Source organism: Schistocerca nitens, chromosome 2, assembly GCF_023898315.1.
Source record: "Schistocerca nitens isolate TAMUIC-IGC-003100 chromosome 2, iqSchNite1.1, whole genome shotgun sequence".
NCBI classification, from domain to species: domain Eukaryota; kingdom Metazoa; phylum Arthropoda; class Insecta; order Orthoptera; family Acrididae; genus Schistocerca; species Schistocerca nitens.
This window is the reverse complement of record NC_064615.1, coordinates 104,429,831-104,445,290: the sequence shown is the minus strand read 5'-3', so window position 1 is coordinate 104,445,290 and position 15,460 is coordinate 104,429,831. Positions and strand designations below refer to the sequence as shown.

Below are 15,460 nucleotides of genomic sequence, written 5' to 3'. Positions count from 1 at the left end.
GTCGATTTTCACGAACTTTTGCATCAACTGTCTGAACGAGTTCGTCAGTCACCAATGATGGTCTACCACTCCTCTCTTCATCATGAACGTTTTTTCGTCCACTTTTAAATAAACGTACCCATTCACGGACAACTCCTTCACTCATAACTCTTGGTCCGTACACGGCACAAAGCTCACGATGAATAGCTGCTGCAGAATATCCTTTGGCTGTAAAAAACCTTATGACAGCACGCACTTCACATTTGGCGGGGTTTTCTATTGCAGCACACATTTCAAACTGCCACAAAAACTAAACTAGCGCAGGTACGACGTTCACTCGACCACGGCTTGATGCCGACTGACCTGTTGAGTGCGTGAACGCACAGATGGCGTCGCTACTCCCCCCACAACCCGCACTGTGACCAATCGGAGGTTACTTTCTGAACCGCCCTCGTAAATCAATCAATAGCCTTTGGCTAAGTTAATCATTTTACTCGAACGCATTAAACGTGGTATTACTTATCCACTAGAAACTATTAAACACCGAATTTTACGAGGGAGACTGGTGTGAACAAACGACATAATTAGTAGTATAAGAAGTTTAACAAAGCCCTTCAATTATGAAAGCTCTACGTTCATAAAAATGCCATAGGGGCAACGGAAAGAGACAAAACTGCAGAAATTATGTGTGCTACCAACAGCTTATAACAAGTGACAACACTTCTTAACTGGTAATACACGAGATAACTTGGCCTTCCCTGGGAGCGAAAGATTTTATTCCGAGCGTCGTGCTTTCAAACGCTATATTATTGCAAATAGAATACTGCAGAAGCTTGGAAATGGGTTCTGCAAATTTGCAAATGTTGGCTCTCAATTGCTAAAATTGTCTACTCGGCATTACAAGTACACATATTTTATGGTTTCTGCTTTTTCTTCCGAAAGTACATAAAGCCCGTATCCTGAAGAGAAACAGCCCTTGAGAATTAAAAGGGTGATATACACTACTGGCCATTAAAATTGCTACACCAAGAAGAAATGCAGATGATAAACGGGTATTCATTGGACAAATATATTATACTAGAACTGACATGTGATTACATTTTCACGCAATTTGGGTGCATAGATCCTGAGAAATCAGTACCCAGAGCAATCACCTCTGGCCGTAATAACGGCCTTGATACGCCTGGGCATCGAGTCAAACAGAGCTTGCATGGCGTGTACAGGTACAGCTGCCCATGCAGCTTCAACACGATACCACAGTTCATCAAGAGTAGAGACTGACGTATTGTGACGAGCCAGTTGCTCGGCCACCATTGACCAGACGTTTTCAATCGGTGAGAGATCTGGTGAATGTGCTGGCCAGGGCAGCAGTCGAACATTTTCTGTATCCAGAAAGGCCCGTACGGGACCTGCAACATGCGGCCGTTCATTATCCTGCTGAAATGTAGGGTTTCGCAGGGATCGAATGAAGGGTTGTAACACATCTCAAGTGTAACGTCCACTCTTCAAAGTGCCGTCAATCCGAACAAGAGGTGACCGAGACGTGTAACCAGTGGCACCCCATACCATCACGCCGGGTGATACGCCAGTATGGCGATGACGAATACACACTTCCAATGTGCGTTCAAGGCGATGTCGCCAAACACGGATGCGGCCATCATGATGCTGTAAACAGAACCTGGATTCATCCGAAAAAATGACGTTTTGCCATTCGTGCACCCAGGTCCATCGTTGAGTACACCATCGCAGGCGCTCCTGTTTGTAATGCAGCGTCAAGGTTAACTGCAGCAATGGTCTCCGAGCTGATAGTCCATGCTGCTGCAAACGTCGAACTCTTCGTGCAGATGGTTGTTGTCTTTCAAACGTCCCCATCTGTTTGACTCAGGGTTCGAGACGTGGCTGCACGATCCGTTACAGCCACGCGGATAAGATGCCTATTATCTCGACCGCTAGTGATACGAGGCCGTTGGGATCCAGCACGGCGTTCCGTATTACCCTCCTGAACCCACCGATTCCATATTCTGCTAACAGTCATTGGATCTCGACCAACGCGAGCAGCAATGTCGCGATACGATAAACCGCAGTCGCGATAGGCTACGATCCGACCTTTATCAAAGTAGAAAACGTGATGGTACGGATTTCTCCTCCTTACACGAGGCATCAGAACAACGTTTCACCAGCAACGCCGGTCAATTGCTGTTTGTGTATGAGAGATTGGTTGGAAACTTTCCTCATGTGAGCACGTTGTAAGTGTCGCCACCGGCGGCAACCTTGTGTGAATGCTCTGAAAAGTTAATCATTTGCATATCACAGCATCTTCTTCCTGTCGGTTAAATTTCGCGTCTGTAGCATGTCATCTTCGTGGTGTAGCAATTTTAATGGCCAGTAGTGTATATGTCACTCTCTGTAGAATATTTTGCTGAAGTTTTGTTTAAAACATAAATTTTTAAACTTGCTTAGTCTTATTGGAGGACCATGAATAATATTATATCGAAACAAAAGGAACTTACCAGGAAACGTTTGTATGTGAACATTTTGTATTGTTCAACCCTACATTATAATTGCATTTACTTCAGTAAAAAAAGAAAAGATCGTCCATCATTTTCTAAACCTGAGTGGCTTATTTGAGAGATCAATGTCACAGGCGATTTAACATCTGTGACACCGCTGAACACAAACATGTTTGCTTTTCGGTCGGCAGAAGTTAACACACAAAACACTAGAGTTGTTATTGTTCTTAGTATGAGTAATGTTACCAGATTTCCAATGAAGGGAGCAAACAGAAGAACACACCGGCCGAGCGTTACACAAGAGAACACCCCAAGCACTCTGTGGCTTTCAGCAAAAACACTTCCAGTTGCAAAAGTCACAACTGTGAGGCAGGTTGCTATAGCCACACGTCCAAACATTGCAACCATTAATAGCACGTAGTACAGGTCTCCCGTGTCTGCAACAAAATTTCAGATGTTTTGAAAATCATTAAATTTACATAACTGCGTAGACAGAGTAGCCGAGCTTTATCTCACAAAATGGTAAATAATCTATATTAATAATCGTAAGAAGTGACTGCTTGTAAAATGAGGTAACGTGTGTATTAGTGATAAGAGTGATGTCAATGCAAATATATCTACATCTGTGTGTACACACACATGGTTTATAAAAACGAGTGTCAGAAACTTTACGGGTTTATTTTTGACATCAGAATATTTCAAAAAGTTCATGTGAACATGAGTTCGAAAATCCTTCGTTAAGGAGGTATGAAAGAAATTCCCTACAGTAACTACTGGTTGTGTAATTTACCTCAAGTGTGCATTTTTACTCCCTTCCTTGATTATAGTTGGTCATGGTATGTGTTTTGTTTTGTATGACTGTCGTTCTGTTTTAGACTTAACATCAATCACAACGATGTAGTCAGTGTGTGAAACGATGGCTACGCAATACATGTAGTGCCTAGCAGGTGGAAACGCAAACGCAGCACCTCAATTTAGTGCTGAACGTTACGTACCTTATTCATTAACGAGGCTGGCTTCACACGTGATGGGATCTTCAAACCCCTCATTTAGTGCGATAAGAACCCAAGCAAAGAGATTCAGTCTCAACGTGTTGGGTGAATCACTCATGATCATCTCCATTGGCTCCTTGTTCATTCCGCAACATCTTACTGGACAAAAGTATGTGCAGTTTCTCAGACATTTACTTGATGCTGAGTGTCTAGATGTCACCCAACGAATGTGGTTTATGCACGATGGCGTTCCACCTCATTTGTAGGGTTAGTTCGCCAGTATCTCGATAGCCAGTTTCCGGACGGGTGGAATGGACTAAAAGGTCCCATTGTACGGCCTGCCCTATCGGTCGATTTGATCCCAATTGACTTTTTCCTCTGGAGATATTCAAAGTACTTGTTGTATTCAACTCCCGTATCCACTTTCGATGTTCTGAGGAAGCATATCGTAGAGAGATCTGAGCAAATGCGGAACACACCAGGAGATTTCCTAATCGCAAGGCAAAGTATGCTTGAAGGGATGCGTCGAAGCAGGAGGTGATCACTTCGAGCAGTCCCAGTAAATGTAAACGTGTTTGGTAAATGCATAATTGTTGTGTCTTGAATAATTATTCCTTTCATACCTCCCTAGCGAAGGATTTTCGGATCCATGTTCACATGAACTTTTTGTAAGGTTTTGATGTCAAGGATAAACCCTGAAGTTTCTGACCCACGTTTTTATGCCCCCTGTATAACCACATCTACAATGTACAAGGCGAGTCGCCTATGACGTAACAGCCCTTTTATTTCGTGAACGATTCCAGATATTGAAACGAAGTTTTCGGCAAATGTTAGTACACTAAGGGGCGTGTGCTTTGGTATGTGATAACCTTAATTAAGCAAGTATTTTTAATAGAATAATATACTTTTTAACAGCATCAGAAACCGTTTGAAAAGTTGAGTGCAGTGAAATAATGCTTGTTATTGTTGGATTCCCCCCCATGAACCATGGACCTTGCCGTTGGTGGGGAGGCTTGCGTGCCTCAGCGATACAGATGGCCGTACCGTAGGTGCAACCACAACGGAGGGGTATCTGTTGAGAGGCCAGACAAACATGTGGTTCCTGAAGAGGGGCAGCAGCCTTTTCAGTAGTTGCAGGGGCAACAGTCTGGATGATTGACTGATCTGGCCTTGTAACATTAACCAAAACGGCCTTGCTGTGCTGGTACTGCGAACGGCTGAAAGCAAGGGGAAACTACAGCCGTAATTTTTCCCGAGGACATGCAGCTCTACTGTATGATTAAATGATGATGGCGTCCTCTTGGGTAAAATATTCCGGAGGTAAAATAGTCCCCCATTCGGATCTCCGGGCGGGGACTACTCAAGAGGACGTCGTTATCAGGAGAAAGAAAACTGGCGTTCTACGGATCGGAGCGTGGAATGTCAGATCACTTAATCGGGCAGGTAGATTAGAAAATTTAAAAAGGGAAATGGATAGGTTAAAGTTAGATATAGTGGGAATTAGTGAAGTTCGGTGGCAGGAGGAACAAGACTTTTGGTCAGGTGATTACAGGGTTATAAATACAAAATCAAATAGGGGTAATGCAGGAGTAGGTTTAATAATGAATAAAAAAATAGGAGTGCGGGTTAGCTACTACAAACAGCATAGTGAACGCATTATTGTGGCCAAGATAGACACAAAGCCCATGCCTACTACAGTAGTACAAGTTTATATGCCAACTAGCTCTGCAGATGATGAAGAAATAGATGAAATGTATGACGAGATAAAAGAAATTATTCAGGTAGTGAAGGGAGACGAAAATTTAATAGTCATGGGTGACTGGAATTCGTCAGTAGGAAAAGGGAGAGAAGGAAACATAGTAGGTGAATATGGATTGGGGGGAAGAAATGAAAGAGGAAGCCGCCTTGTAGAATTTTGCACAGAGCATAACTTAATCATAGCTAACACTTGGTTCAAGAATCATGAAAGGAGGCTGTATACATGGAAGAAGCCAGGAGATACTGACAGGTTTCAGATAGATTATATAATGGTAAGACAGAGATTTAGGAACCAGGTTTTAAATTGTAAGACATTTCCTGGGGCAGATGTGGATTCTGACCACAATCTATTGGTTATGAACTGCAGATTGAAACTGAAGAAACTGCAAAAAAGTGGGAATTTAAGGAGATGGGACCTGGATAAACTGAAAGAACCAGAGGTTGTAGAGAGTTTCAGGGAGAGCATAAGGGAACAATTGACAGGAATGGGGGAAAGAAATACAGTAGAAGAAGAATGGGTAGCTCTGAGGGATGAAGTGGTGAAGGCAGCAGACGATCAAGTAGGTAAAAAGACGAGGGCTAATAGAAATCCTTGGGTAACAGAAGAAATATTGAATTTAATTGATGAAAGGAGAAAATATAAAAATGCAGTAAATGAAGCAGGCAAAAAGGAATACAAACGTCTCAAAAATGAGATCGACAGGAAGTGCAAAATGGCTAAGCAGGGATGGCTAGAGGACAAATGTAAGGATGTGGAGGCTTGTCTCACTAGGGGTAAGATAGATACTGCCTACAGGAAAATTAAAGAGACCTTTGGAGAGAAGAGAACCACTTGTATGAATATCAAGAGCTCAGATGGAAACCCAGTTCTAAGCAAAGAAGGGAAGGTAGAAAGGTGGAAGGAGTATATAGAGGGTTTATACAAGGGAGATGTACTTGAGGACAATATTATGGAAATGGAAGAGGATGTAGATGAAGACGAAATGGGAGATAAGATACTGCGTGAAGAGTTTGACAGAGCACTGAAAGACCTGAGTCGAAACAAGGCCCCGGGAGTAGACAACATTCCACTAGAACTACTGATGGCCTCGGGAGAGCCAGTCATGACAAAACTCTACCATCTGGTGAGCACGATGTATGAGACAGGCGAAATACCCTCAGACTTCAAGAAGAATATAATAATTCCAATCCCAAAGAAAGCAGGTGTTGACAGATGTGAAAATTACCGAACTATCAGTTTAATAAGTCACAGCTGCAAAATACTAACGCGAATTCTTTACAGACGAATGGAAAAACTGGTAGAAGCTGACCTCGGGGAAGATCAGTTTGGATTCCGTAGGAAGGTTGGAACACGTGAGGCAATACTGACCTTACGACTTATCTTGGAAGAAAGATTAAGAAAAGGCAAACCTACGTTTCTAGCATTTGTAGACTTAGAGAAAGCTTTTGACAATGTTGACTGGAATACTCTCTTTCAAATTCTGAAGGTGGCAGGGGTAAAATACAGGGAGCGAAAGGCTATTTACAATTTGTACAGAAACCAGATGGCAGTTATAAGAGTCGAGGGGCATGAAAGGGAAGCAGTGGTTGGGAAAGGAGTGAGACAGGGTTGTAGCCTCTCCCCGATGTTATTCAATCTGTATATTGAGGAAGCAGTAAAGGAAACAAAAGAAACATTCGGAGTAGGTATTAAAATTCATGGAGAACAAGTAAAAACTTTGAGGTTCGCCGATGACATTGTAATTCTTTCAGAGACAGCAAAGGACTTGGAAGAGCAGTTGAACGGAATGGACAGTGTCTTGAAAGGAGGATATAAGATGAACATCAACAAAAGCAAAACGAGGATAATGGAATGTAGTCAAATTAAGTCGGGTGATGCTGAGGGAATTACATTAGGAAATGAGACACTTAAAGTAGTAAAGGAGTTTTGCTATTTAGGGAGTAAAATAACCGATGATGGTCGAAGTAGAGAGGATATAAAATGTAGACTGGCAATGGCAAGGAAATTGTTTCTGAAGAAGAGAAATTTGTTAACATCGAGTATAGATTTAAGTGTCAGGAAGTCGTTTCTGAAAGTATTTGTATGGAGTGTAGCCATGTATGGAAGTGAAACATGGACGATAACCAGTTTGGACAAGAAGAGAATAGAAGCTTTCGAAATGTGGTGCTACAGAAGAATGCTGAAGATAAGGTGGGTAGATCACGTAACTAATGAGGAGGTATTGAATAGGATTGGGGAGAAGAGAAGTTTGTGGCACAACTTGACTAGAAGAAGGGATCGGTTGGTAGGACATGTTTTGAGGCATCAAGGGATCACAAATTTAGCATTGGAGGGCAGCGTGGAGGGTAAAAATCGTAGAGGGAGACCAAGAGATCAATACACTAAGCAGATTCAGAAGGATGTAGGTTGCAGTAGGTACTGGGAGATGAAGAAGCTTGCACAGGATAGAGTAGCATGGAGAGCTGCATCAAACCAGTCTCAGGACTGAAGACCACAACAACAACAACAACAAACATTGTTGGATTGAAACTTTTCCTAAAAGAATCCGAGAAGTATTCTAAAATTGAAAGACAAGTCGGTCGGAATCGGCTATTGTGTTCTCGATATGCCCATGTCAGACTACCCAGGCTCCGTCGTTATTTCAAACATTTCGACTGTTTACTTGTCTGCACTGCAGAGCTAGCAGAAACTGCTTCGTCTGCCGGCAGGCCATTTCTGCTTCAACATTCCTTGCATGCAAACATGTGCACCAATGAGGAGGAGTTAGACATTCTACTTTTATACGGCGAATGGCAGCACGAGATGTATTGCCAAGGAATAAGTGATCAGCCAGAGGAGTATCATTCGCATCTTTCACCGACATAAATTCCATTTTTATTATCCATAACAACACCAGACACCCTGAGGACGTGATTACGATAGTCGCATAGGATTTTGTTGGTTTCCCTGCATCACTTAGAAAAGACACAACTTTTTCCAACGTTTGCTCTTTTTCGACGAACCATGGTAATTCTAACTTACATGATATGCACTACTGCTCAACTGAATGTCCATTCTGGCTTCGTCGGGTACCACAAAGACATACGTATAGTGTGGCATCATAGTCAATTCCATTGTGGGACCATACTTCATCTCAGGAATGTTAAATGGAAATATAGACGCACACTTTCTTTCGAACATTCCATATGTTGTTCTAGAAGAGGTACCACTGGATAAGTGGGAGCATGTGTTTCCAACACGACGGCTGCACAGCTCACTCTTCCAGTGTTGCAACGCAAATACTGAGTGAAAAGATTACTGACAGTTGCAATGCGATGTCTGGACAGGACTCCTGATTTGACTCCTTTTGATTTCTTTCTATGGGGGGCACTGAAAGATGCAGTCTATCATGAAGCCCCAACTACGCCAAACGATATGCGCCGTCGAATCGCCACAACATGCAATCACATATCATCCCATGCACTTTCATCTGTTCATCTATCTCTCGAACGGCGGTTGCGGATGTGCCTTGCAGTCGATGCAAACAATTTTGAGCACATACTTAAGTGTAAGTCTACGTTTCGCTTAGAAAAGCACTTATTTTGTGGGTGGCGCTGAAAGTAGCCAATCACGCCGTTGCATGGGCAACTTCAAGCGGCCCGCCAGATACAGTGTCGCCAAACATATCCTTCATTTGGTTTCCTAAACCAAACAAGAGAATGATACAAAAAATTGGACACTTCAGCATTCTTCTGTAGCACCACACTTGGAAAGCTTCTATTCTCATCTTGTCTAAACTGTTTGCCGTCCACGTCTCATTCCATACACGGCTACACCCCATACAAATACTTTCAGAAAGAACTTCGTGACACTTAAATTTATACTCGATGTTAACAAATTTCTCTTCTTTAGAAACGCTTTCCTTGTCATTACCAGTCTACATTTTATATTCTCCCTACTTCGACCATCGTCAGTTATTTTGCTTCCCAAACTGCAAAACTCATTTACCACTTTATGTCTCACTTCCTTGTCTAATTCCTTCAGCATCACCTAATTTAATTCAATTGCATTCCATTATCCTAGATTTGCTTTGTTGGTGTTCATTTTATATGCACCTTTCAAGATATTGTCCATTCTGCTCAACTGCTCTTCCAAGTTCTTTGCCATCTCGACAGAATTACAATACCATTGGCAAGCCACAAAGTTTTTTATTTCTTCGCCCTGGACTTTAACCCTTGCTCCAAATTTTTCTTTTGTTTCCTTTACTGCTTGCTCAATATACAGATTGAATAACATCGGGGAGAGGCTACAACCCTGTTTCACTCCCTTCTCAGCCGCTGGCTCTCTTTCATGCCCCTCAACTCTTATCATTGACTTATGATTTAGGTACAAATTGTAAATAGCCTTTCGCTCCTTGTATTTTACCCCTTCCACCTTTAGAACGTGAAAGAGAATATTCCAGTCAACATTGTCAAAAGTTTTCTCTAAATCTACAAACGTAGTTTTGTCTTTCCTTAACCTATCTTCTATGACAAGTCGTAGGGTAAGTATTGCCTCCCTTGTTCCTACATTTCTCCAGAACCAAACTGATGTTCCCCAAGGTCCGCTTCTACCAGTTATTCCATTCTTCTGTAAACGATTCGTGCTATTATTTTGAAACAGCGACTTATTGAACTGATAGTTCGGTAATTTTCACACCTTTCAGCACCTGCTTCCTTTGGAATTAGGATTACTACATTCTTCTTGAAGTCTGAGGGTATTTTGCCTGTCTCATATATCTTGCTCAGCAGATGGAAGAGTTTTGTCAGGGCTGGCTCTCCCAAAGGCTATCAGTAGCTCTAACGGAGTATTATCTACTCCCAGGGCCTTGTTTCTGTTTAACTCATTCAGTGCTTTGTCAAATTCTTCAGGCAGTATTATATCTCCCTTCTCATTTTCCTCTACGTCCTCTTCCATTTCCATAATATTGCCATGAAGTACATCTCCCTTGTATAAACCCTTTATATATTCCTTCCACCTTTCTTATTACCCTTTTTTGCTTAGGAATGGTTTTTCCATCTGAGATCTTGATATTCGCACAGGTGGTTCTCTTTTCCCCAAAGGTCTCTCTAATTTTCCTGTAGGCAGTATCTATCTTACCCTTAGTGATATATGCTTCTGTATCGTTACATTTATCCTCGAGTCCGCAGCTCGTGGTCGTGCGGTAGCGTTCTCGCTTCCCGCGCCCGGGTTCCCGGGTTCGATTCCCAGCGGGGTCAGGGATTTTCTCTGCCTCGTGATGACTGGGTGTTGTGTGATGTCCTTCGGTTAGTTAGGTTTAAGTAGTTCTAAGTTCTAGGGGACTGATGACCATAGATGTTAAGTCCCATAGTGCTCAGAGCCATTTGAAGCCATTTATCCTCGAGCGATTGCTGCTTAGCCATTTTGTACTTCCTGTCCATCTCATTTTTTAGACGTTTGTATTATTTTAGTGTGCTTCATTTTTTTTCATTTTTATATTTAATCGATTAAATAAAATTTCTCTTGTGTTTCCCAAGGATTTCTACTAGCCCTCGTCTTTTTTACCTACTTGATCCTCTACTGCCTTCACTATTTCATCTGTCAAAGCTACCCATACTTCTTCTACTGTATTCCTTTCCCCTGCTCCTGCCTTTTTGCAGTTTATTCAGTTTTAATCTGCAGTTTTTAATCAGTAAATTGAGGTCAGAATCCACATCTGCCCCTAGAAATGTCTTACAATTTAAAATCAGGTTCCTAAATCTCTGTTTAACCCTTATAGAATCAATCTGAAACATTCTGGTGTTTCTAGGTCTCTCCCACGCGTACAACCTTCTCTCATGATTCTTAAAGCAAGTGTTACCTATGATTAAATTTTGCACTGTGTAAAATTCTACCAGGTGCCAGCCTCTTTCGTTCCTTTCCCCCAGTCCATATTCACCTACTACTTTTCTTTCTTTTCCTTTTCCTACTATCGAATTCCAATCCTCCATTTCCATTCCCCCTGACTATTAAATTTTTGGCTCGCTTAGCTATCTGAATAATTTCTTTTATCTCATCATGCATGTCCTCTATCTCCTCCTCATCTGTGGACCTAGTTGGCATATCAACTTCTACCACTGTGGTGGGTGTGGGCTTTGTGTCATCTTTGCTACAATAATGCCTACAGTAGCTACAATAGATTATCTGCTTTTCTATTTTTTACTCATTATTAAACATACTCCTGCATTATCGCTATTTGAATTTGTATTTATAACCCTGTATTCACTCGGCCAGAAGTCCTGTTCCTCCTGACACCGTACTTCACATAATTAAAAACTTTCTTCCGGTGTGAAATTATTATCATTGCTGTTGAAGCGTGCACAATCTATCGTAACTTTAAAAATTTCAGCGTGTTCATTCTTTCAGTGCAGCCTTGTGACAGGAAGCTCATTACTACATACCCCAACAGAACGAATTGGTTCATCTGCACACTTCTGGGTTCCCTTGATTCATTATCATGCACCCTGCACCGACAACTGAAATCACCCTTAGGCGTCCTCCAATATCTAGTTCTTCTTTTCAGGCCAAGTGGCTGTGTGGAGAATAAATCAAGTGTCCTCCAGGTATGGGTCTTATTTCCAGCTCAGGTGCTTGTGTGTGAGAAATGCAGGTGTGATCCTGTTACAGTTCTTCTATTCAGCTCAGAATGGCATGCTTCACTTGTGAGTCAGTTATAGAGCATCCAAAATTATCCCATAAAGGCAAGACCCAGGCCACGGGACCTTCTTCCCCTAATCCTGCTGCACCACCAGCTGATGGCTGCTGCAAGCAACCCAGCACGACGAAAGTCGACTGGAGCCTCCTCGTCTGTGCACTTTGTGAGTGAACACTGATGACCAGGATAGGGACAGGGGCAGGGAAGGACGTGAAGCTCTTTGCACAGGCAGATGCTGCGTGGCCCAACACTCACACATTGCTCCAGAGATCACGCAAAAATTGTTTATAAATATATAATAACAGAGCACAGAATTCGAAATTGTTTATGGTGGAGCAACAGAGCTCAGAAATTTGACCGATTTCCATTACTCAATTTTGAAGTACAGAATTTTTAAGTAGCACAATTGGCGAATCTCCAACATAGTTATCGATATATAAACGCCAATTCAACCAGTTTAACTTTGGGCAAGTGATCTTTCAGTCTTCGATTTTAAGCTGGAAATATGGGTTATCTCGAACATAGTAGTAGATATAAGACGCCAATTCAAATGGCTACCAATTCAGACAACTATGATTCTCATATCAAAAATTTCCCTCTATGTACCCTACTTTCAGCATCTTGAATTTTAGTATCACAAATGCGCAAGATCTGTTATCTTGGTTTTTTCCCACAAGGAATATGACAACACTACGTGAAGGAAGATGTGGGGAAGGGAAGGAAAGGGTGGGGGGTTGTCTTGAGGGAGAGGAGTGATCTTAAAGGCAGTCCTTTAGAGGAGAGGGAAATCTGGCAACATTTCATAGGGCAGGAAGATGGGGACATGGAATGGGATGGGGTGACCTTGAGGGTGCCCTTGGAGGGAAGGAGTGACCTTAACGACTGACCTTTAGGGGGAGAGAGGAGATATGGCAACACTGCATGGGGAAGAGGTACGGTGTCACATTGATGGTGAGTGGGAAAATCTGGCAACAGTACAGTCCGTCCTGCACTACTAACAAAGCCCTAAGCTGAAATCTGTGGTGTGGGCTCTACAGATACTTAATTTTGTCATAAATAACCCTCACAAATTGCTCTTTACAACAATTTTCGAATTAAAAGACCATAAGATAGCATTTAAGGTTTAGTATTTTGTGGCGTAAAACTTTGCTTTACACACACATGAGCAAAAAATTGTTGCAATTAATAAATGAAAAGAATTGAAATCATTATGGTAGTTAACATCTTTATGAATAACTATATTTTTTAAAAAAAGAACAGGAAGGTTTGACATTCATGTCCATGTAAAAATTAGTATTTCAGTATTAAACACAACATGCTGTAACTGTAAACAATTGGTGGGAGTGTAATTTATTGCAACAAAAAATGTTCTATACATTCGTATTTTTAAAAACAAATGAATTAACTTATTTTCCTACTGAATTTTCCACTAAAATGCTCTTGGTGGGCGCTTGACCACTTACATTGCTAGTGAATAAGCTACGTGGTAAACGCTGTGGATCTTAAAACGTGAAGTTTGAAGGTAGGCGACGAGGTACTGGCAGAATTGAAGCTGTGAGGACGGGTTGCGTGTCGTGCTTGGTAGAGCACATGCTTCCAGTAGAGAAAGACCCCGAGTTCGAGCCTCGGCTGGGAACCAGTTTTAATCTGCCAGCAAGTTTCATATCAGCACAAACTCCACTGCAGAGTGAGAATCTCATTCTGGAGTCTTGTACGTTTTCTGAAATATCTCGTTTAGGAATAAATGTGTCTGAAAGCGGCTTTTCCCACCTTCAAGAGGTCAAGAGCTTGCTAAAGGAAGTAAAAAAGAAATAGTATGTGGGTCCTGGTATGGATGAAATGATGTATGGAAGAACACAATATTACCGCACAATTAAACTCAGTGTAAATTGCCATAATAGCCTCAGCCATAATATCATAATATTTTAAAACTGTATCGACTTAGACAACTGAAACACACTTATCTGATAGTGTGCCACTGGGAATTTAATATGAGGGATCTCAGACTTCGAAGCGTGAATGTTGCCTTCATACACTTTAGCTGTTCACCGAAAAATTCTGTAGAGTACGGCCATACACGATAACTAAGTGTACGTCTTGTACGTTTATAACAGAGCTCACAGTACAGCACAGCATAAATAACAGTAATTTTATTATTTAAACTTTTGTGGTGCAGGCCCGTGTCCATAGACTGCAGCCCAGAAAACTTGCTTGTAAATGCGGCTCTGCTGACACCTCCACACCATTCTTGGCTATACACTGTAGTACCATCCGACAATTATCTTAGAACAGTGTTAACAAGAAAAGGTCTCCAACGGTGCGATCGACTTTTTGAAACTATCGATACGATGAAGTAGGTTAAGTTCCCAAGTATCACACACTGCAACCATTCGCCATGGTGGACCCTCTTTTGCGAGTGATGACGAAAAGAATTCGGAATTTTGTCTGACACTCAACTGAGTTAAAACACGTGCAGTATGTAGTCTGGTTATGTGGTGTAATGGATAGCATGATAGCAGAGCATACAGGAGGTTGCGAGTTCGAATTTCATCAGGTGCAGTAACTTCTTTATTTTTCAATATTTTTCGAAATGACTTTGATCGTTATTTTTGTTCAGTTACTGAATTTAAATATAATTTTCTAGTCCCATTCCTTTGTCACATAATTTTAATCATAATATCGACTTCTTGATTTCCTTCATATTTCTTCCTATCATTCTTTCTCCACTTGTAATCTTTGTTCATATGTTTTTAGTTAATTTTATTTATTAATTTCGATTTAATTTCTTTTGTTTTATCAACCTATTTTTTGTCCACATTATTATATTCATCATATCTATTTCTCATCTTGCTTGAATATCGTTTTACTTACAAACCTGTCTCTCATTTAAATTTCCAATTGTCTTATTTTGTCTGTAGTGGAATAGGTATTTAGGCTATGTTTTAAATGTTTGCACGAAGATTACCGTGCAAAAAAATGCACACCTCATTACAAAAATACGTTTTTCATATCGTTGCACAAATATAAATAGATTATTTCGTCTTTTGCTTTGAACTGATGGATCAGAATTTTCAAATAATTGAATATTATTGTAGATAAATATAATTAAATTCATATTCACAAAAATTCGGATTGGAAAAAGAATGATATAAAGAAAGAATGAAACAAATGGAAACAAATGGAAAAGTTCAGTGATTAAAATGATGTGGCAAAGAAATAGAAGTAATTACGATAAAGATTTAAAAATAAAAAAAATAAGTCCAGTTGAGAATATTCGAACCCACAATCTCCTGCATACCATTCTGCTCTGCTACCCATTCCACCCTCTCTACCAGACTGTTTAAAGTGCGATTTTTAACGCTATTGAATGCCACACAATATTCCGAATATTTTTTCGTCAATCAGTTGCGAACGGGAGCCCACCATCGTGAATGGCTGCAGCGTGTGGTACCTGGGATTTTAAGCTACATCACCATATAGACAGTTTCAAAAAATCGATAGCACCGCTGGGGACCTCTCCTTGTAAGAGCTTTGTGGACAACAGCTG

At 41.2% G+C, this 15,460-nt stretch overlaps 1 protein-coding gene across 1 annotated transcript in view; it reads right to left on the bottom strand.

The window, feature by feature from the left end:
* The window catches only part of LOC126235775 (organic cation transporter protein-like), a 162,096-nt gene that overhangs the window by 3,062 nt on the left and 143,574 nt on the right, over positions 1-15,460 (bottom strand). Inside the window, exon 9 of the mRNA XM_049944577.1 lies at positions 2,736-2,926. Within this exon, the coding sequence (XP_049800534.1) occupies positions 2,736-2,926 (191 nt within the window). The remainder of the gene's footprint in view (positions 1-2,735; positions 2,927-15,460) is intronic.